This window comes from Microcebus murinus, chromosome 11 (genome assembly GCF_040939455.1).
Source record: "Microcebus murinus isolate Inina chromosome 11, M.murinus_Inina_mat1.0, whole genome shotgun sequence".
NCBI classification, from domain to species: Eukaryota; Metazoa; Chordata; class Mammalia; order Primates; family Cheirogaleidae; genus Microcebus; species Microcebus murinus.
Genome location: NC_134114.1, coordinates 84,977,407 through 85,000,423, shown reverse-complemented (window position 1 = coordinate 85,000,423; position 23,017 = coordinate 84,977,407). Strand labels below are relative to the sequence as shown.

At 41.5% G+C, this 23,017-nt stretch overlaps 1 protein-coding gene across 1 annotated transcript in view; it reads left to right on the top strand.

Moving 5' to 3' along the window:
- The first annotated feature begins 632 nt into the window (after positions 1-632).
- REEP5 (receptor accessory protein 5) overlaps positions 633-23,017 on the top strand; it is a 36,588-nt gene continuing 14,203 nt past the window's right edge. The window contains exons 1-3 of the mRNA XM_012763752.2: positions 633-870; positions 1,626-1,719; positions 15,697-15,835. Coding sequence (XP_012619206.1) covers positions 753-870; positions 1,626-1,719; positions 15,697-15,835 — 351 coding nt within the window. The 5' untranslated portion in view covers positions 633-752. The remainder of the gene's footprint in view (positions 871-1,625; positions 1,720-15,696; positions 15,836-23,017) is intronic.

Sequence of the window (23,017 nt, the reverse complement as noted above, 5' to 3'; positions counted from 1 at the left end):
AGCAGTGTACAGACTAGAAGAAAGTAAGTAATTTTAAAAGGCGTGTCTTGAAATAATATGGGCTAGAGAGAACAAAAGCCTAGGGCTAGGAAGAGGAGGAAGACCACGGAGGAAGCAGAGTGAGGGCCTACCCCAAGGCTTGGACCTTCTGAGAGCCCATCACAGAAAGGTTTAAGAAGCGAAGCACTTTTCTGGAAAGGGTATAGCCCAGAGGAACGTGCGCTAGATTTCGTCAAGGGTCTTTTCCAGCAGAGTATGGTGTGTAGGTGAGAAACACTATGCCGAGCTCTGGCAAAGAGGAAGAAGGCAGGCCTGCATCCACAGTGTTCTTTCAAGACGGTCACACATTTCGATCTTCAGATTAAAAATGCTTTAGCAGTGTGGGCACACCAAGCCAGTCCCCCTAAACCGCAGGCGGCAGCAACAAGGACGCCTGCTTTTTGCAACAGTCTGATTTGACAAAGGAGCCCCGGTCCCCTCTGCAGTCCGTGCCCCGCCATGCATGAAGGCTGTCGTTAGCAGCTGCGGCACCTTCCAGCCGCCGCAAGGCGCAGGCCCGGCCGCCGCCCAGGCGTGGCGCGCGGGGCGAGGGCGCGCGGGGCGGGCGCGCAGAGGGCCTGCGCGGGGAGGACGCGCCGGCGCGCGGCTGTCCCCGCCCGGAGCCGCAGACGCCCCCGCCTCCGCCCCAGTCACCCGGCTCGCGTCCACCGGCAGAAGGAGCAGCCCCGGGCGGCGGCGCGACGGTCCCCGCCATGTCTGCGGCCATGAGGGAGAGGTTCGACCGGTTCCTGCACGAGAAGAACTGCATGACTGACGTCCTGGCCAAGCTCGAGGCCAAAACCGGCGTGAACCGGAGCTTCATCGCGCTTGGTGGGCGGCCGGGGTCGCCGTCGCCGGGGAGTCGCGGGGTGGGGGCCGCCGCTGCCCCGCCAGCTGCTGGGGAAGGAAGCGGGAGCGGGCTCGGAACGGCGGGGCCGGTGACCGAACGGCCGGCGGCATCCTCGGGGCCGAGCGGGGTGCCCGGGAGGCGCGGGGAGCAGCGACCCCGCCGGAGCGGCCCGCGCTGGGGCAGGGGCGCCGCGGGCCTGTGCCCCGGGCGGGGTGGCAGGGAGGGCGGGGGCGGCTCTGGGCGCGGGGAACGGCCGGGCCGGCGCTGACGTGTCTGCCCCGTGGCCGGGCGCGGTGGCACCGTGGTGCTGCGCCGCCTCGGCCGGGCGCCTGCGGGAGGGCGCGTGGGCACGGTGGCGGGGGCGCCCGGTGCCGCCAGCCCCTCCGTGCGGCTCCGCGGGAGAAGGGGTGTCTCCTCGGCAGGGCGGGGTGCGGGCCCGGGCGCGAATTCGGGCCTGTCCGGGTCCCCGGCCCAGCGGGTGCGCTGCAGCGCGGGGCCCTCGCGGGGAGAGCGGGGACGCGCGGGGTTGGCCCTGCGGGAGGGCGGTGAGGCGAAGAGGGGGGGCCGCCAGGCATCCCCAGATCCAAGGGAGAGGTTTGTTTTTCTTGCTCCTTGAATCGAGTCGGGAGGAGGAAAACGCCTAGAACAGGCCAAGCCTCTCAGTGTGGGTGGCGGCAGTCCCGCCTGAGCGCCTTTCGTGCTACCCGACCCACTTCTGTCTCTTCCTGGTCTCCAGGTGTCATCGGACTGGTGGCCCTGTACCTGGTCTTCGGTTATGGAGCCTCTCTCCTCTGCAATCTGATAGGATTTGGCTACCCGGCCTACGTCTCGTAAGTGGCTCGCCTGCAGCCCCGTCCCTTTCCCTTCACAAAATTCCCCCTCCAGCTGTCGCAGGCTGAATATCCCCAACTCCCCGGAGGGAGGTGATAGCACTAGAGGGCTGTCCTGACTGCTCACAGCTACACATTTTGCAACTTTAACTTGATCCCTGATCTCCTGATGACTAGGCGAGAGGTTATTTTTCATCAGATTATGCTGGCGGTGCCATTGTGCCTTCGCGCGGATACCCAAATTGAAAAGCGTTACACCTCCCTCATCCTGCCTTCACTGCTGGGGCGATCAATCTGAAAAGGTACAGGGAGCTGATCGCTTCTCTCTAGTAATTATTATGTTGGGCATTTCACCACATATTTATGTACATAGACAGTAAAACCCCATCAATTAGGACTTCCTCAATTCAGACTCTAAATTATGTTAGTTAGTTCAGACATTGGGGAGAATGTTTGTTGTCTTGATTTTGAAAAAGGTCAATTATTACAGGCAAACTTGGGAAATGCTTACCCTAAGTATAAAGAACAAAAATGAACCTTATAAAATGCACCCATAATATGGCCCCTTGGTTATATAAATGACTCATTTATATAATGAAACTAAATTAAACATGAATCAATTAGGATCTGAATTTACGACTAATTGCAGTTGTTTTATTCTACAGCGTGTTTATTTTGAAAATATTCTACAATTTCATTTTTCTATTTGTTCAACAAAGAGGAATTATTTCTCTCTACAGATGAATTTTATTTTACTTCTACAGCTCTTCCCAAGAAAGCCACTGGGTTTTATGTCATTCAGTCTCTGCCACTTTCCTCAAGTATAGGGCAAAAAAAGTAATGAAGGAAGCCAAGACACAAATTATACATTATTACACTTTGAGTCTATCACTGGTCAGGCTAGAATTTAATATATGACTAGAAGGGAAGAAACATGTTTTAGAAACTACTTTTGATTTGAACAATTAAGGTATAATTACAAAGCTATTTGTAAACTAAACTCTTTTATCTTTAAAGCCAGCACAGGATGGCCAGGCCCGGTGGCTCATGTCTGTAATCTTAGCACTCTGGGAGGCAGAGACGGGTGGATCACTGAAGATCAGGAGTCGAAACTAGCCTGAGCAAGAGTGAGACCCCATCTCTACTAAAAATAGAAATAAATTAATTGGCCAACTAAAAATATATATAGAAAAAATTAGCCGGGAATGGTGGCACATGCCTGTAGTCCCAACTACTCGGGAGGCTGAGGCAGAAGGATTGCTTGAGTCCAGGAGTTTGAGGTTGCTGTAAGCTAGGCTGTTGCCACAGCACTCTAGCCCAGGCAACAGAATGAGACTCTGTCCCCCCCCCCCAAAAAAAAAGTCAGTACAGGATTCTATGACCATAAAGAAATTAAGTGAAAATTGGTCTCTGTGGGTACTTGGACTTTTCTTTCCCTAAAATAGTGGTTCTCAGGCTTAGTTGTCCACTGCAGTAATTTGAGGAGCTTTAAAAAATACTCACGCTGGTCTGGGACCAGCATTCCCATAGATTTGTATGTAATCGGTCTAGAGTGTGGCCTGGGTTTGGGGATTTTTAAAGGCTCCTCAATATTTTTTTTATTTTTGAAGGATTCTAATGTGCAGTCAATGTTGAGAACCCCTGGTGTAGAGCAGCAGCAGTAACAAGTGCTTTTTGCACTTGAAGATGGGGAGGGAGGGAAAAATGGCCTCCCGACCCTGGCTCTGGGAATAGTCCAGAGCCTTGCCTGGGGGCTCTGCCTTGTGGAGGAGATTCAAGGAAAAATGGGGCTGTGTGTACAGTATAAAGCATACAGACCTCCAGTTAGTAAATATTCAGGCAGTGTTACATTGGTCTGATCAAGTCTGTTCATTGATTGACCAATGTGATTGTATAATTGTCCAAAAGAAAGAAAGAAGGTCTATGAAAATGTTGGTCTTTACTAGCGTCCAGAGCTGTGTTGCTTAAAGTGTGCTCTGTGATCACTATCTTAGTCCATTTGGGCTGCTATAACAAAATACTTTAGACTGGGTAACTTGTAAAGGAGAGAAAGTTATAGCTCACAGTTCTGGAGGCTGGGAAGTCCAAGATCAAGGCGCCAGCAGGTTTGGTGTCAGGTTGAGGGCTTGCTCCCTGCTTCCAAGATGGCGCATTCTTACTGCATCCTCAGGGGCGGAAGGGGCAAACAGGCTCCCTCAAACCTCTTTAATAAGGGCACTGGTCCCATTCCCGAGGGCAGCCCACGTGTCTTTTTTTGTTTGTTTTTTTTTTTTTTTTTTTTTTTTTTTTGAGACAGAGTCTCGCTTTCTTGCCTAGGCTAGAGTGAGTGCCGTGGCGTCAGCCTCGCTCACAGCAACCTCAAACTCCTGGGCTCAAGTGATCCTCCTGCCTCAGCCTCCCGAGTAGCTGGGACTACAGGCACAAGCCACCATGCCCGGCTGATTTTTATATATATATATATTAGTTGGCCAATTAATTTCTTTCTATTTTTATGGTAGAGACGGGGTCTCGCTCAGGTTGGTTTTGAACTCCTGACCTTGAGCAATCCGCCCGCCTCGGCCTCCCAGAGTGCTAGGATTACAGGCGTGAGCCACCGCGCCCGGCCCCACGTGTCTTAATCACCCCCTACAGGCCCTACTTTTAGGTACGATTACATTTCCTGTTGGGTTCCAACAGATGGACGCTGGGAGACACCAGCATTCAAACCATAGAAATTACCTTCACTTTAATTATTCCCTTATAATTCTCCCTATGCTTTCCAGCCAGAGTTATTTTAAAAAAACATGGATTCATCTGTTTAGCAAAAATCAAATGCTAGCCGTGTGCCAGGCAAATGTGGTAGCACTTTAGATATGGGTAGGCACGGTCTCTATCCTCTTTGAACGAGCAGTCTACCAGGGTAAACAGACAAGAAATAGGTAAGACAGTGACAGAGGGTAGTAAGTCCTCTAAAGAAAATAAACTGCTGTGGCAGACAATAACAGGAAAGACCCTCTCTAGCTATTTATTTGAAGTACTATTTGAGTTAAGACCTGAGGAATGAGAAGGGGCTAACCCAGCGCAGAGCCAGGCCCCGAGGCAGCAGACAGCTGAGTTCCAAGAGGGAGGCATGGTAGGGGAGGTGCCAGAGGGGTACCGTGCCAGTAGGCAGGGCTGTGACTGGTGACCGAAGTGTGTATTTCGTTCCACATGGTTGTAGGGAGTTTGCATTTTTCCTGATTGCCTCGGGTAGGTTTTAAGGGTTTTAAATAGGGGATGACATGATACGATTTACATGTTCAGGTCACTCTGGCTGCTGTGACCTATGCAAAGAATTGGTCATCTTTCCAAACTGTTGTGAGAAATTTCTTTCCTTCTTTTCTCACCTTTCAACTTTTGCTCTTGCTATATCCTCTCTTTGGGCCACAGAGAGAGGGGCATCATTTGGGAGTGGAGACAGGGTGTCAGCATTGGGCATGGAGACGGCAGGGTGCAGAAATGAAGTTTAAAAAAGCTCATCTGACTTCTTAGCTTTTCTTATGACTCACCCCCCCTTGGGAAATCCATGGGTGAAGCTCAGGTGCGCCTGGCTCCAGGTGGCCTTACAGCATGCCAGAACATACAGACAACTGAAGGCTTGGCCAGTGCTCAGAGGGTGGCTGCAGCGCTTTGTCACTGTATCCCCTTCTACTATTATCCTTATTTTCTACGTGCATAACTTCCCTTTGTGCTCTTTGAGAACAGGGCCTTTAATCCCTGACCTCTGTGTTTCAGAGTTTTTAGCCACCTTGTATAGGCAATTTGAAATCTAATTCTAGCCTTCTTGTTATCAAGAACTGTTGACATAACTACCTTAATCTCCTCATTTCCCTCTATCACTGGTAAGAGAAAGCAGACTACTAACTGCATAATAATAGAATCCTCTATTGTAAAGGTAGACCTAACCTTCCCCCACATTGCTAAGGTATAATTTACTAACCACCCTTTTTAGCTGTACAGTACTGTGGCCAGCATGTTTACAAAGCTGTATAACTGTCACCTCTGATTCCAAAACATTTGCACCGCCCCAAAGGGGAACCGTTTCCAGTCACTCCCCATTTCTCCTACCCCAGCTCCTGGAAACCACTGATCTACTTTCTGTCTCTATGGATTTGTCTCTTCTGGACATTTCATTGAAGCGGAATCGTACAATTCGTGGCCTTTTATGTCTGGTGCAGCCCTGCTTCTAATGGCATTGCACAAATGAGTGCCCTGCCCAGTAGGTGCTGAGCTATATACCTCCCGCTGTGGGCCTCCAATGTGGGCACTGGTTAAGTGTGGGATGCTAGTCCTGTCTCTACTCCTTTGTACGAATGGAATTGTGAGGCAAAGTCCAATGATTTTATTTTCTGTTTTTTATTTTTGCCCTACAGTGGGAGGAAAGGAGGAGGGTTTGCTTTCTGTCCTACGCAACAACTTTTTGCTTAAAGTTCTACAAAAATATCTATTTTCCTCTTTTTATTTCACACTTTTCTTAAGAATCAGGCTGCCACCTTCCTGGGACTATCAGAGTTGGGCCTTAGAGATCAAACATGTATGCCAGATCCTTTAGTTTGAAATGACAATTCACGGACAGAGAGAGGTGGAGGCCAGACTTGGTCTGGAATGCTCTGTTACTACATGGGAGTATGAGAGCACATTCAGGTGCTCACATATTTTAGTGCCAATCTTAGAAAAGATCAAATATGTTTAGAGTCCAGCGCTTTGATGTCTATATTTAATTTAACGTTTGGCAACACTTGAAATCTCATACCCAGCTCAGTGATGTGTCATTTTATCTTTGCTGTGTCCCCACCAGCCAATTTTAAACTTTTGCCACTGTTACAAAGAATTTTACTGCTTTTAGCTCTTTGCATGGCTGCCGAAACTTGTGTAGCATGTTATTTAATAGACACTTGTTATATATCCCTAATTGCTTTACAGAGATAGGTCATCGAATCCTCGTAACAACTCTCTGATGTAAATGCTATGATTATTCTCATTTTTACAGGTAAGGAAATAAAGAAAGAGAAGTTAAATAACTCGGTCAAGGTCTCAAAACTAGCAGGTGGTGAAACATATTTAAACCCAAGGAGTCTGGCTGCAAAGTTCATGTTTTTAATTTTTGTGTTATGTTACTTCCCTTGTGGCTCTTTTAGTGTCCCACAGATACATGCCATAACCTTATATATAGAAGAAAATTGAGCTGTTGATATTAGCTTTTTCTTTAATTGATTTGACCCTGTCAAGACATTACCTTTGTGCAGTGAATTTTTTCTGTCTCAAGTAAGGTCCTCCCATCTCAAATCATATATCTGCACAAGAGGCATTTGCTGTGTTTTGTGAACATAAGTTAGAATATATTACTAGCAATTTCTTTTTCTTGTTATCTTTATGTAACTTTGCTTTATGATAGCAGGAACATATATATATAGTTATTTGCAGAGACATACTCCGTTTTAGCAATGCAAGCCCATCTGAAGATGGGGCACTGAATCGGATTTCCCCAGGAAATGCAGCCTGGCCTTTAATTCTGTGTCCTGAGGCAACATATCTCAAGGAGAGATATTTAAGGATGACTCACATGGAGGTCAGATCAAAAAGGAGTGGTGAGAAGGTAAAGAAGAAAAACTATGAAAATATCTATAGAAGTTATAATATAATTAACCACAAGTAAAAGCTGCAGCATCTTTTTAGCTAATGATACATAGCAAGTAAAGGGAGAACACATTTTAGGGAACTTAGGTTAAAAGAGTTGCAGTCTACTTCTTTAAGACTTGTAATGACAGACTCCTGAAGAGGTTCATTACCCAGAGGCGAGTTTGAGAAAGCCACCATGGTGTGAATGATGGTTGGGAACCAAACACTTTGTGTTTTGCAGCCAGTCATTTGAAGTAGAACTAAGGTTTCCTAACAGTCCTGGAGGATGCACGTTTGTAGCTCTCTTCTTGGACTCATTAGTAAGGGGCGTGTTTGTTTTCTTGTGGGGGTTTTTGTTGTTGGAGAACCTGCAATTATCTTACATTTTCTTCTTTTTTACTCAGGAGAACTTGTAAGCAGAGATATTTTCTACTAAGCTGCTTATGTTCTTATCACACTAGCTTTTCTCTCTGCGTCTGTATGTGCTTTGTTCAAGTGCTTAAGAGCAGAGCAGTGCGTGCCTGCACTTTGCCTCCTCTGCTTATGCTTGTTGCAGAAGCAAATGTGGCCTTCGGGCCAGCTGTGCCCTTGGGTCAGAAGTATAACTGGCATTCTGCAAATTGTGCCTTAAGCAACACTGAAATCTTAAACGTGGAAACACTTAACTTTTGTCAGTTTTTTACTGGCCATGTATAATATTACTATTAATATTGCTGACTATTTTAAGATGATGTGTTGTGGAGAAAGCTAAAAAGTAATCAAATATCATAATAACAACTGTGACTGCTTTTGTAGATTAATGATAGCTAGCATTTTGGATAAGTTTTTCTCCCCCTTGTCTGTTTCATAAAAAAAGAGAAAGTTTTGAAGAACAAATAAGATGAATAATTTAAGTTATTTATTCTGGATCCAAAACAGTTATGCAGAGGGATCTCATACCTACCACTCTGATCTGGAATGTGTCTTAGGAACTTTATGAACTTTCCCCTCCTTATGAAGGCCCTGGAGATTTGGCCTATTTGTCTTTCTTTCCATCATAGCTGCCCTCATCTCCCTCTGTCCTGGAGTTCTTCTCTTCTTCAGGACTGACTTTGAATCAGGACTCAGTTTTCAATTTAATCTCTTCATACAGTATTAGAACAAGTATAAATATGAATATAATATTTTAAGGTCTTTAGCAGCTACCAATAATAGTAACAATTAATGAATTTTGAGAAATCATGAATTAATATGGCAGAAGTTTAAAAACAATTTCAATATTGCTAATGAAATTGGTTTCTGTAGCAGTTGAAATATTAATATAAGTGGGAGCTTATATTAATACCCTGACTTCATTCTGTTGCTTGCTGGCTCTTCTGATTCCTGGGAGTAGAGTTTATACCATCAGTCCCTCTCTGTCATGTGGCTGCTACATGTACCTGCAGCTTCTGTTAGTCTAGGTGACCTAGTAGAAGGATCACTCACATGCCAGGAGTAACTCTAGACTACTGCCTACTACTTCTCCATGTGCCCCTCCTTTTCTAGGAAAGGGCAGTTTAGGTGGTTCCCTATCTATGTTACCAGGGTACCTGAGTTAAGTTAAACATTGATACCAGTTACTAGATTTGTAACTAGTTAAACACAGATACTATATTGTAGAACCATCAATTTTATTGACAAAGGGTTGTCCCAGTAGGATTTGCATCTGCTCTTTTACTGCTTCAGGCATTAATTTTTTTTTAACCGTCTATCTATCAAGTATTTTTTAAAAAATCAAATAGTTTTATGCATTCAGTTTTGAGTTGTAAAATGTTTGCTAGAAGAGGGTCTTAGAGACCTAGCTGCTGGGGTTATAGCCGCCTTTCAAAGATACGGACACCAAGGCACAAACTGTGACTGGCGTCACAAGTCTGCTGGGACCAAGCCAGGCCTTGGTGTAGGGATGCCTTATGCTCCTGGCCTGCACCCTGTCAACATTCCACGTCTTTATATTTGGCTGTGACTGACTCTTCTGCTTTGCATTAAAAAACAAAATGGCAGACAGTGGGAAATAAGAGCACTGTAATAAAACACTGAAAGGTTTGACCACTGAATGACTGCATTTTTTTTCTTTATATTAACTTCGGTCTCCATTAGAGATGTTTTATAGACCCATCTTAAACTGCATTTGTCTGTGAATTTAGCTTACTGAGTAGTATGCATTTCATTAAGTTGGTCATTTATAGTATAGACAGGGGTCCTCAAACTTTTTAAACAGGGGGCCAGTTCACTGTCCCTCAGACTGTTGGAGGGCCAGACTATAGTTTAAAAAAAAACTATGAATAAATTCCTATGCACAGTGCACCTATCTTATTTTGAAGTAAAAAAACCGAACAGGCAAAAACACTTGCATGTGGCCCACGGGCTGTAGTTTGAGGACACCTGGTATAGGAGAATGCTATATTAAAGAGTAAAGGAGCATAGTATATTTTCTCATTGTTTTTGTGTAGTTATCTTTAGAATATAGTTTCTACATATTTAAGAAGTGCATTTATCATTAGCTTGTGTGATTTTTTTTTTGGTGAGGAGGCATGGTATAAACAGCAAATAACTTCTATTGTATGTTCTGCATTCTTTCATTAGTCTTTCTTGTTCTGCTAGTTGTCTCTCTTGCTTTGAAAGCACACATACTGTGTAGTACAAAAGAAGTGTAACTTTCTTATCACCTATAGTTTCCTACATTCTTTTCGTTGAAGAAGAAAAGTCTTTTCCTTATTGGTATGGAAACAAACTAGCGTTTGTGTCTTAAAATGTTTGATTTTTTTTCATTCTTATTTGATACTGATAATAGGAAAATCATTTCGAGTTGTTAGGAATCCCTATATCACAACTCTCTGATAAATATAACCAAAAGCAATCCCACATATGGTGAGTATGGTGGATGGTCGAGTTATGTGTCTGTTATACCAAGGACTATAAACATTATGGTCCACATTCTTCATATTCCATCTTCAAAGAGTCTGCCTTGACCACTGGAATATTTGCTATTAAACATAAGTTACCACATTAGAAATAAAATATAAAGCAGATGGAGCAGAAGAAGAGTCTTTCCTGTCCTTTACCAATAGCACATTTTAAAGCTTTTTATCCTTATAGTTAGTTTTTTGTTTTTTGGTTTTTTTTTTAATGAACTGTTTTCTGGATCCACTGTCTGTCTTTGGTAATATAACTGACTTATTAAAATAAAAATCCTTACTGATGGATACCACTGGTATCTTCAAAGCCAATGCTTTGAAGACATACTATTACTTAATTTTATTAAGTCAATTTTATTTTATGTCATCTGGCTAGTTTGAATTATGGTAACTGAGTTACTTATGAACCATGTACCTAAGTGTCTTGGGTGTGAGTAATGACAAATATATATATATATATAACTGATAATTATTACCTGTATTTACCCCGTGGACAAACAGCTTAACTTTTATAAAACTCAATTTCCCCATATAAAAGGAGGGGAGGATAACATATGTCAAATGCTTAGGACAGAATCAGGCATTCTTTAAGCACTTAATTAAGAGTGGTTATTAACATAAAGAGGAAAGTTGACTTAATCATAGTCATGGTTCTCTAACGTTGTGTCTTTGATCTTTTAATTGATTAAAAGAAAAATCTTCTAAATAGTATTTTTCTTTCATTTATTTTTCCACTTATGTGTTTGCTATACTTATGAAGTGAGTCTCCAATGGGCAATGATAATGACCCATTGCTACATTAGGATTTCTGAAGTAGCAGTGGTACCGTGAAAATCTAATGATGATGGTGGCCATTTAGTGGTGAACACTTAACTGATCTCTTGTGTGCCAGGCAGTGTACAAAGGAGAGATCTGAGCTACAGAAACAAATTTAGAAGTTATTAGCATATACATAGCATCTAGATCTATGGGGACCGATATACTCTTTCTTGATCGAAACAACCAAAATGGCATGATGATAATATAAGATTTAAAAAATCTGGTATTATAGAATACCTAGTTGGTAGGTGAAGGTTTTTTTTTTTTCTTTTTTAAAAGAGACTTTATTTTTTAGAGCAATTTTGGGTTCACAGCCAAATGGAGCAGAAGGTACAGCGATGTACCCATGTACCCCCTGCCCCCACATGCAATGCATACCATCAGCATCCCCCACCAGAGTGGTACATTTGTTACAGCTGATGAACTTGTATTGACATATCATTATCACCCAAAGTCTTTAGAGGATTTGCAGCTTACTTGTGTCACGGGTCAGGGAATAGCTTAGGTTCTCTGAATGACAACATTTAGTTTGAGAGGGAGAGAATACTGGTAGCCCAGGACAGTCTCTTCTCAACCTTTGTTTTCTTCACAAGTGCTTAATGCTCTTCTCTGGCAAGCCTTGGTTCTTGCCCTTGCTTTCAGAAAACAGCAGCCAGGGTGTGAATAAGTAGATGGTCAATAAGGGTAGAGTCAGCCAGCACCAATTACCAGGGCCCAGCTGGAAGAGGGCTGCCCAGTGACTTATGTACCAGTCCAATGCCAACGTGAAGAATTTCTGCCATTCCACCTTGGCAGGGTGGGCCTGAAAAAAATGTTTCCAGCAGTGTCTCAATTTCTTCCCACTGACCTACAAAACAGATTTGGGGGATTTCAGCTAACTCTTTACTATCTGTCGCATTTGGGATTTGGAGAGTTGGGGTATAATTAAAATTCATGGGTAATTCTCTAATCTTCGTTTAGCCTTATTAACTGATATAAACCCTTTACTAGCTCTAAGTAGCCCAGGGAACTGGAATCTTATCTCTTTTCTTTTAATCTCTATAATCTCCTTATGATAATAATAAGTTATTGTCATACTGTAATTATTACCTATTAAGGGAGTATATACTGAGTGCTTACTCTATGCCATTCATTATTTTTAAGTGCTTTACATATATTAGCTACTTTAATCTTCACAGTAACACAACAAGGCTTATTATCCTTACTTGATAGGTGAGCAAACTAAGGCTCATAGAGATTGAATAACTTGCCCACGGTCATATACTTAGTGAGAGAGCCTGAATACAAAGCTGCAAGCTAAGGATGGTGAAATGCTGCAAAGCTAGATGGCATTGAGAAGAAAAGAAGAAAAAGGCCTGGCTACTCCATAGTTCAGTGTAATTAGTAATTTATGATAGTTCGTTTTATTTAAGTAGAAAGCGCAAATGAGTCAGTTTCACGTGATGAGCTGTATGGCTCTCTTTTCTCTGTGTATGTGTGTGTATTGCAGCCCTTTGAATGCTCTAAAACACAGCAGATGTGTCTGACCATTGTTCGAGAAGTTTGTTTGTAAGACAATCATTAGCAGTTTTCTCAAGAGAGAAATTAAATGAATGTGTCTGATGTTCACTTTAGTATTTGTTTTTAACAAAGCCCTAAAGAGAGAACTAGTCTCATAGGAGGAAGTAGTTCTTAAAGAGAGAACTAGGAGGAGGTAGTTACAGAAAGTTTGGTGCCCTTTTTTTTTCCCACATAGAAATCTCTCTCCACCTCCTTTTATTATAAAAATTAGTACAAAGTCATTGCAAAAACCGTAAGTAAATTCTGTTTTATAGTACCCAGGATTAATTTTACACAATTTGAAATACAGCATAAATCTTTCTGGATACTATTCTTGGTCTGTAACCACAGAAAAACATCTTTTTTTTTTTCTGTTTTAACACGAAATTAGAGTCTACATTTTACACTCAGCACTGTATCTTCGCCATCTTCCCCTGTTAATATCCTTTTTAAAGGCTTTGGAATATGTCTTTGTATGGATATGCCCAAGTGTCTTTCAATGGTCCATTTCCCTTTTAAAAAATTTGTAAACACCTGCTCTGTCATCTTCATGACTTAAAATTCATTTAAATTGCTACATCCTCATTCTTATACACCAAGTTGGAACATGATTCTATATACGTACAAGGCAGTAGAGTGTATTGTTGAAGAATCACGTGGGTCCACTCAACCTGGACAAGGAAGTCTGTTCAGAAGCTCGGTAAGTGAATGGCACCCAGGAAGCCTCAGCTTTAAGCTCTTTCCTTCTCTCATCATAACTAGATTAGGCACTTCACCTTTTTGAGTCTCAGGTTCCTGGTTGGGTTAGACCATCTCTTACCTTCTTTCTTGTTTTGAGTAGCTTATGATGTTATAACATGTAGACATGTTTTTAAAATGAACGTTTTGCTATTTTAAATTAAAACAACAATTAAATGCTTCAATAATATGAGAAATTCTATTTAAAAAATCCTGACAGGGATACAAAGGAAAAAAATCATTTCCACTTAATAGGTCTCTTTCTGTGATCGTCCCTGTCTTCTTTCATGTGCCTTGGTTTTCTACAAAGTTGTGGTCAGTGTTCACAGTTCAATTTTGAGTTCTTTTATTTCCACTTTTCAATGTTACTACATAGTATTCCAACATATTAGCATGGGAACTTTTGAATTCATATTGTTGATAAATTAGGAAACTAACCACTTCCTATTCCTTGAAGAGCTGAACATGAACTGTTGGGTAGTTTTCTGTTTTTGAATCTGTGGATCTTGACTAACATCTTAAAAACTATGAAATAGAATGGAATTGAAAATGTCAGAATGGTTTCATGAAGCATCTATTTTAGTTTATATGTGGATATGTGTTTACCGGATAATGTAAAATGTACACGTACTGAGGTTTGTGGCCAAAAGAATTTAAAAGCCCCTGGAGTAAGTAACAATGACAAGTCTCATCAAATTTTGAGGTTTTCATGTCATATTTTAAAAAGGCTGTTTAATTTCTCAGGCATGTTCTGAGAGTTGCTTCCTTTGGAATTACATAGTAGGTAGTTTAGTCATGCAGTGCTTTGGTCCACAAAACTAAGACCTAAAGTGAAGTGTAACTATTAATCTATATCTCCTCTGCCCAGGAGCGTATAAGAAACAAATTTTTATTATACTATTATAGTAACTAACAGTCACTTAAAAATAAACAGATAAGTCATAGTATACCAAATCTCAGAGGGGGAAAAACGATCTTACATATACAGGCTGTGCTATGTTAGTTCTTTGGTTAACATGCTTGCCTGTACTTTTCCGTTGGCCTTCTGTTACATTAGCTAGCTTCTATTTGAGGGAAGCTAAAACACAGACTTAGTCCACACATTACAAGCCATCATTGTATAATCAGCTCTCTTAAATGCATTTTATATGATACTTAAAGTGAAAAATTTTTGCCTAGTCTTGAAGTTCAAAGCAACATTTACTTTATCACTTCTATCTATGTCTTCCTCATTAGCAATCATCGCATTCAGCTGTAACTTTTCCGTTTTTAGTTATTTTCTTAAAACACATGTGCATGCAGGCGCACACACATAGCTGCTTCTATTTAACTTTACAAGAGGTTTTTTTTTTTTTTTTTTAAGGGAATGATTCAGCATGATTTAGCAGCCTGTCTCTTTAGGGAGCCGATTTTACAGAGTAGCCAGTGTATTCAGTAGTTATGCGTTAATGTGTTCAGTGGTTAATCTATCTCATAGGCTAAACAACATTGAAATTTCTTCTAGTTTACTGTTTCAGTCCAGCTCAGTTATGACAAATATTCAGATATATGTTCAGGTAGGACAAGAAATTGTGGAGCTTCAGGTTAAAATAAGGAGATTCCTAGGACTGGAGGAAATTTCTGTGATTCACAAGTAAAAGAAGATTATTTTAAATTTATTTCCATCCATTTGCAGAATGAATTTTGTTTAAGCATTAGTTAGGGTTGGGAAAGCCATGTTATTACCTGATGAGAGGAGGCAAGTCTAGCACCTGAGGATCACACGAAGACAGTCTGAACTAAATAGACACCATGATGTTTGTTTTCACCTGTTGGTTATAAAGTATGTTGTGGACTTTGGGCAGTGCCAGACCTATGTTCCAAAAGTTGCTTTATAGGAAATTCCTACTCCCCCATGATGTACCTCAGTTATTAAAAATGCATAAAAACCTACAATGAGAGAATTCTCCCTGATATTTCCCTGTTGGCAGGACTCAACTTGGGAGTGGGGATTGCTTTAGTTCCCAGTCACTGGTGGTATCTGCTCAGGCTTGGGCGGATGCTCTAGTAGGGTGGAGATCCAGGGGCAGTGACAGCTGGTACTGGTTTCTCGGGTGACCAGAAGACTGGGAAGAGATGGCTGTAATGGTTTGTCCTGATACTTCCACATTGCTTCCTGTCTTTATGCTGTACTCTTGCATCTGGTGACACAGTGCCTACATTTGCCTGAGTTTTCCAGCAATATTGGGGGACAGTCTATAAAAGTATAATGTTTGAAATGTTTCACTGAGACCTTACTAAACGATGTACTTTTTTTGGTATTGCCTTTCAGAATTAAAGCCATAGAGAGCCCCAACAAAGAAGATGATACCCAGTGGCTGACCTACTGGGTAGTGTATGGTGTGTTCAGCATTGCTGAATTCTTCTCTGATCTCTTCCTGTCATGGTTCCCTTTCTACTACATGCTGAAGGTATGTTGGCTTCTGAACTGCTCGGTTTCCTTCCACATATATATTTGCTTTGCTCCCTGCCACTAAAATTCCATCTCAGGACCTGTATACAAAGAATAGGAACAAATGCTTGAATATTGTACAGCTGTGGCTCTGTTTCAGATTATAAACAAGAAGACAGGACTCGGCATGCCTAACTTTGTTTGTATACTGTCTTGAAAATAGCCAAAGCAATTTTGTGTTCAAGATATGCTTGATAATATTATAATAAAGGACAGAAATACTATGACCTAGCACAAGCATTGCTTTTAGTTTGCTAAGATCTTATCTCCATGTAGTGTTGTCTACATTTAATATGGAAGCATTGCAAATTTTAGTAGGTCATTGATTATTCATGCTGGTGAGCAGGAGTCATTATTTCTGGAAGAAAAAATACTCATTTCTTATATAGGTTTGAAGAAAGATGTGCAAGTGGGCTCTCTGAGGAAGTCACTTTAATGATGTTGCCAGGTGGAGTAGTCAGGGCTCAGCCCTGCCAAACGTTATGTTTGCCAGAGGATTAGTCTTAGTTACCAACATGTGGGGGGAAAGGAATAGGAAATTGCAACTCATTCCTAAGGGGACCTCCGTGAATTCCCAACTTGGACCAGAGGTGAGTGAGAATGAAAAACTTTGAAGTGATAGAGTGGTTCTTATTCTGTAACTGGGATAAGCTGTCTTCAGTTGATTCCTCAAGTGTCTTTTGTGGAAGAGGCCCTGCTTCCAGTTAGGCGTCGTGATATAAGTGATACCTCCTGTTCACAGAGCCAGACGTGTGAACCGAACAAGCTGGAGAGTGTGTCGTATCCAGCCTTAGGAATTCTGGGTTCTCGTCTTTCCCTTCTTCCTTTTTGTTAGTATTCATCTTAATAAAAGCTACATATGACAGAGTTTAAAGATACAAATAGTTCTATAAGATTTCTGAAGCAAGATAGCAGTTCTGCACCTTGCACCCCGTATTGGCTTCCTTGCAAGCAATCACTGTCACTTCCTTTACGGCAGTCTATTTTGTCCTTTACCTCTATGAGGTCTTTAAATAATATGCTTGTGGAGTCATTTAAAAAATTTTTCTAGCTGGGCGCAGTGGCTTGCGCCTGTAATCCTAGCACGCTGGGAGGCTGAGGCAGGTGGATTGCACAAGGTCAGGAGTTCAAAACCAGCCTGAGCAAGAGCGAGACGCCGTCTCTACTATAAATAGAAAGAAATTAATTGGCCAACTAAACATATATATATACATATATATGTATGTATATGTATGTATTTATATATAAATTAGCCGGGCATGGTGGCGCATGCCTGTAGTCCCAACTACTCGGGAGGCTGAGGCAGGAGGATTGCTTGAGCCCAGGAGTTTGAGGTTGCTGTGAGCTAGGCTCACACCACGGCACTCTAGCCTGGGCAACACAGTGAGACTCCGTCTCAAAAAAAAATTTTCTGCTTTATGTATTAGCTCTTGATTCCTACTGGAAGATAAGGATTTGGCTGTTTCTTCTCTTGTTCTTGCCACGTGCATGTACTTTCTCATGTACTTGTGGGTCCACATCATATGTTTGATTAGGTAAACATTCACCACTTACAATATTATGGCTTTGCAAATGCGATTCAGTTGGACCATATAGTGTATATGTAACATTTTTTTGTTTCCTCTGGAACTTGTAATTGTTTTTTTTTTTTTTTTTTTTTTGAGACAGAGTCTCGCTTTGTTGCCCAGGCTAGTGTGAGTGCCGTGGCGTCAGCCTAGCTCACAGCAACCTCAAACTCCTGGGCTCGAGCGATCCTTCTGTCTCAGCCTCCCAAGTAGGTGGGACTACAGGCATGCGCCACCATGCCCGGCTAATTTTTTATATATATATCAGTTGGCCAATTAGTTTCTTTCTATTTATAGTAGAGACGGGTCTCGCTCTTGCTCAGGCTGGTTTTGAACTCCTGACCTTGAGCAATCCGGCCCGCCTCGGCCTCCCAGAGAGCTAGGATTACAGGCGTGAGCCACCGCGCCCGGCCAATTGTTTTGTTTTTTATATATTCAGATCTATTTGGAGTATTCTTATGATTTCAGTTTGTCTGACTTATTCTACATTTCTGTGTACTTTTAAACATTTTTATCTAAAGAAATTTAGATATAGAAAATTAGACCTGGCATGGTGGCTCACGCCTATAATCCTAGCACTTTGGGAGGCTGAGGCAGGAGGATCACTTGAGGTCAGGAGTTTGAGACCAGCCTGAGCAAGAGCAAAACCCCGTCTCTACTAAAAAAAATAGAAAAAAATTATCCGGGCGTTGTGGCACGCACGTGAAGTCCCAGCTACTTGGGACAGGAGAATCGCTTCAGCACAAGAGTTTGAGGTTGCTTGGGCAACAGAGTGAGACTCTGTCTCAAAAAAAAAAAAAAAAAAAAAAAGAAAGAAAAGAAAATTAGATATAGGAGGCTCCCTCACCTCCAACTACCATCACGTTGATATTATGTTGATTTTTAATTCTTGGTAATTATCAATATAGATATTTTTTCTTGAGTCTTATGTTTTTTAAAAAAATCTATTCATTTGTACTTTTCTTCTTCTAGGGAGATTTCTCAATCTGACTCTCCAATTTTCAAGTTTGTTCCATGGTTATATGATATCCATGATGCTACTCATGCTGTATATTGGGTTCTTCATTTCAACTGTTGTATTTTTCATACCTAATTTTTTGCTTGGCTCCTTTCTGTGTTTTCTTATACTTGTTTCATATTGCTAATATTTTCTCTTGTTTCTTTTAGTGTGGTTATGATCCAGTTTAAAATTCTTGGTCATTCAGTTCTAATATTTTTGCTCCTGCAAAAATCTATAGTTGATCGTGTTGTTTTTCTTTCAAAATGGTTGTACTCTTCAAACATCTTGTTATTTTTGCTGCCTGCAAACTCATTTTCCTCCATGGGTTTCAGCTATTCTATCAGGCACTGGAATGGAAGAAGGCCCAGTCCATGCTGGTCCAAGGAGTGGGGAGCCCATGGCGACAGAGAAACCACAGTTAATCTCTCTTCACTCACTAAATAGCTCCTTGGGTCGAGGCTTCACCTCTGCCTCCCAACCCCCCACAGCAGCACTGGGAGGAGATGCCCCTAGGTTATGATTCACAGCTCTAGGGATTGGGGCAGGATGGGTGGGGAAGTAACTGTCCTCCTTAGTTTCCATCTGTTTTCCTCAGTGACTCACAAAGACAGGACTTTTATGCCAAAACCATTGTTTTAGGAAAAATAGAATTTTTCTTTCTTTTTTTTTTTTTTTTTGAGACAGAGTCTCGCTTTGTTGCCCAGGCTAGAGTGAGTGCTGTGGCGTCAGCCTAGCTCATAGCAACCTCAAACTCCTGGGCTCAAGGGATCCTCCTGCCTCAGCCCCCTGAGTAGCTGGGACTACAGGCATGTGCCACCATGCCTGGCTAATTTTTTCTATATATGTTAGTTGGCCAATTAATTTCTTTCTATTTATAGTAGAGACGGGGTCTCGCTCTTGCTCAGGCTGGTTTCAAACTCCTGACCTCGGCCTCCAGAGTGCTAGAATTACAGGCATGAGCCACCGCGCCCGGCCTAGAATTTTCTTTTAAACTTTGAGGTATTGGGGTCAGGCAAGGTGGCTCATGCCTGTAATCCTAGCACTCTGGAAGGCTGAGGTGGGAGGATCCCCTGAGCTCACGAGTTCGAGACCAGCCTGAGGAACAGCAAGACCCCATTCTTTACTAAAAATAGAAAAATTAACCAGGCGTCGTGGTGGTGCATGCCTATAGTCCCAGCTACTCAGGAGGCCAAGGCAGAAAGATCGCTTGAGCCCAGGAGTTTGAGGTTGCTGTGAGCTAGGCTGACGTCACAGCACTCTACTCAGGGCAACAGAGTGAGACTCTGTCTAAAAGAAAAAAAAAAAATTTGAGGTATGGAAGCAAGACAAAATGTAAAAGATACAAAGAAAAAGGTTTGATAAATTCAACTAAATAAATTTCTCAAAATTAAATTTCTATGTGACAATGGGCAACATAAACAAAGTTAAAATAATGACAGACTAAGAAGATATATTTACAATATTTAAGCCAAATAAAGAATTAATTAATATCCAGAATATATAAAAATATCTACAAGTAAAAAAAGAGAAAAATGGGCAGAGGTTCTAAATAGATATTTCACAGAAGAGAAAAACTATGGCCAGTAACTATCTCACTAGTGATCTGGGAAATGTGAGTTAAAATAGTGAAATCTTATATTTTGTTCATTAAATTGGCAGATATTTTAAAGATTGAAAATATCATTAAATATGATAGGAGGCCGGGCGCGGTGGCTCACGCCTGTAATCCTAGCACTTTGGAGGCCGAGGCGGGCGGATTGCTCAAGGTCAGGAGTTCGAAACCAGCCTGAGCGAGACCCCGTCTCTACCAAAAATAGAAATAAATTAATTGACCAACTAAAAATATATATAGAAAAAATTAGCCGGGCATGGTGGCACATGCCTGTAGTCCCAGCTACTCGGGAGGCTGAGGCAGTAGGATCGCTGAGCCCCGGAGATTGAGGTTGCTGTGAGCCAGGCTGACGCCACGGCACTCACTCTAGCCTGGGCAACAAAGTGAGACTCTGTCTCAAAAAAAAAAAAAAAAAAAAAAAAAAAAAAAAAATATGATAGGAAAACAGACATGTGGTGTAGGTAGTACATCCCAAATCCGAAATGCTCCCAAATCTGAAACTTTCTGAGTGCCCACATTGCACTCAAAGGAAATGTTCATTGGAGCATTTCAGATTTTAGATGTTTAACTGGTATAATGCAGATATTGCAAAATCTGAAAAAATCTGAAATCCAAAACACTTGTTCACAAGCATTTCGGATAAGAGATACTCAACTTACAGTGGTAACAAGTATTAGTATAAATTGAATTAGCCTTTTTAAGGGACTCTTGGACAATTTCTTGTTGAATTAAAAAATGCTGCCCTAGCAATTCTAAGTATCAGTCCAAAGGAAATAGTTAGCATGCATTAGAGGGTAGCATAAAGATATTAATTGCAGCATTTTTTATTGTAACTAAAAATTATAAACAGCTGAAGTGTCCATCAACAGGTAATGGTTAAATGACTTAATAGTACATCCATACAGTTAAGTGGAATGAAATAGATCCATATGTACAGATACAGAAATTTATTCACAATTCATTAATTATAAAATACAGAACATATACAGGATGATACCATATATCGTATAAAAACAGATGCTAAAGTTTAAAAATTAAATGAGAACACGTTCAGTATAGTTTTTTTTTTTGTTTTTTTTTTTTTGAGACAAGGTCTCCGGTATTTTGCCCAGGCTGGAGTGCAGAGGGGCCTGGTCGTAGGTTACTGTAACCTCAAACTCCTGGGCCTCACGCTATTTTCCTACCTCAGCCTCCTGAGTAGCTGGGACTACAGGTGCACAGCACCATGCCCAGCTAATTTTTTCAACCTTTTGTAGAGATGGGGTCTTACTGTGTTGCCAAGGCTGGTCTCAAACTCCTGGCCTCAGGCAGCCTTCCAGCCTTAGCCTCCCAAAGTGCTGGGATTACAGGTATGAGCCACCTTGCCTAGCCTAGATTTTTTAAAAATTTGAATGACATCACCACAGAATCCTTTATAAGACAAATAAAAATTTTTCCTTTCAAAATGGACAAAGAAAATTGGTCTGTTGGAAGATTTAAGATTCCAAAGATTAATGGATTTTTTTTTATTGTTGTTGTTAAAGACATTTATCATTTAAAATTTTTTTATAATCTTTGATTTGGAGATGACATATTTTAAACTTCAAGTAATTTTGAATGCCTTAATAAGATCCATCTAATGGTTGTGGCCTCACAGTGTAGTCTCTAGTGGAAAGAAACTTGGCTTTTGCCATGGGCCCACTGGCTGCTGCAGTGAATAGTATTCTCTAAGCAGAACCACTTGCACTAGTATCTGACCTCAAACTTTTGAAACATGAGCAAGCCTGACTTCCAGCCTGCTCATGATCACCTTTGCTAATGGAGGCCAGAGAGGTAGAGAGAGGATCCAAAATAAATGACAATCACTGAATCATTTATATTGGTTTTAAAGTACATTTAATATATTGCTCTGCAGCAAATTTTCTACCCTAATAGCAAAATGAATGTGCATCCATTAGTATTTTCCAGCTGTATCATGTTATTATTGATGAGAGTGGCATCATGGTATTATTGATAAGAGTGAGTTTACTGTGTATGTTCTAAATACATAATATACTTGGGAGTATTAAAAATTGATGATGCAGGCTGGGCGCTGGGGCTCACACCTGTAATCCTAGCACCTCAGAGGCGGGAGGATCACTCAGGGTCAGGAGTTCGAGACCAGCCTGAGCAAGAGTGAGACCCTGTCTATACTATAAATAGAAAGAAATTATCTGGACAACTAAAAATATATATGTAGAAAAAATTAGCTGGGCATGGTGGCGCATGCCTGTAGTCCCAGCTACTCAGGAGGCTGAGGCAGAAGGATTGCTTGAGCCCAGGAGTTCAAGGTTGCTGTGAGCTAGGCTGACACCATGGCACTCTAAGCCGGACAACAGAGCCAGACTCTGTCTCAAAAAAAAAAAATTGATGATGCTGTCAATCAAAGTACTTTCTTCCTACATTAGTGGCATATTCTGAATTACTGCAGTGAATGGACTAAGAAAAGCCTCTGAGTTGCAGAGTCTGTAGAAGTTTTAGGAGAGTATCCCATTTTAAGGACAAGCATAGATCTTACCTGTGCTATTGACAGTCACATGGTGATCGTATGGGAGTGTAGAAAAAAAGACCTGCAAGTAAGGACTTGTTTAATATTTTATTTCTTGAAGATTTAATATTACTAGTATTTTTTTCCCCCAATTTTCTAAAACAGCCTATAAGATTGGAGGAAAATAAAAGTAACCAATGGCAAGGCATACAAGCTTAGTTGAGAAGATAATATATGATGTATTTAGGTAAAAACTGAATCATTGTATATTCCAAGCTTTGCTCTGAGGTCTGGCCTTGAGCTGGAGGGTTTAAAAATTAATGAAATTTGTATATGCTCATTTCTTTATTCAGCAGATGTTTATTTAGAACCTCTGTATGCCAGATTCTGTTCTAGGTCTGGGGGATACTTGGTGATTAAAACAAAGTACTTGCTGTCCTGCTGTTTACGTTTTTGAG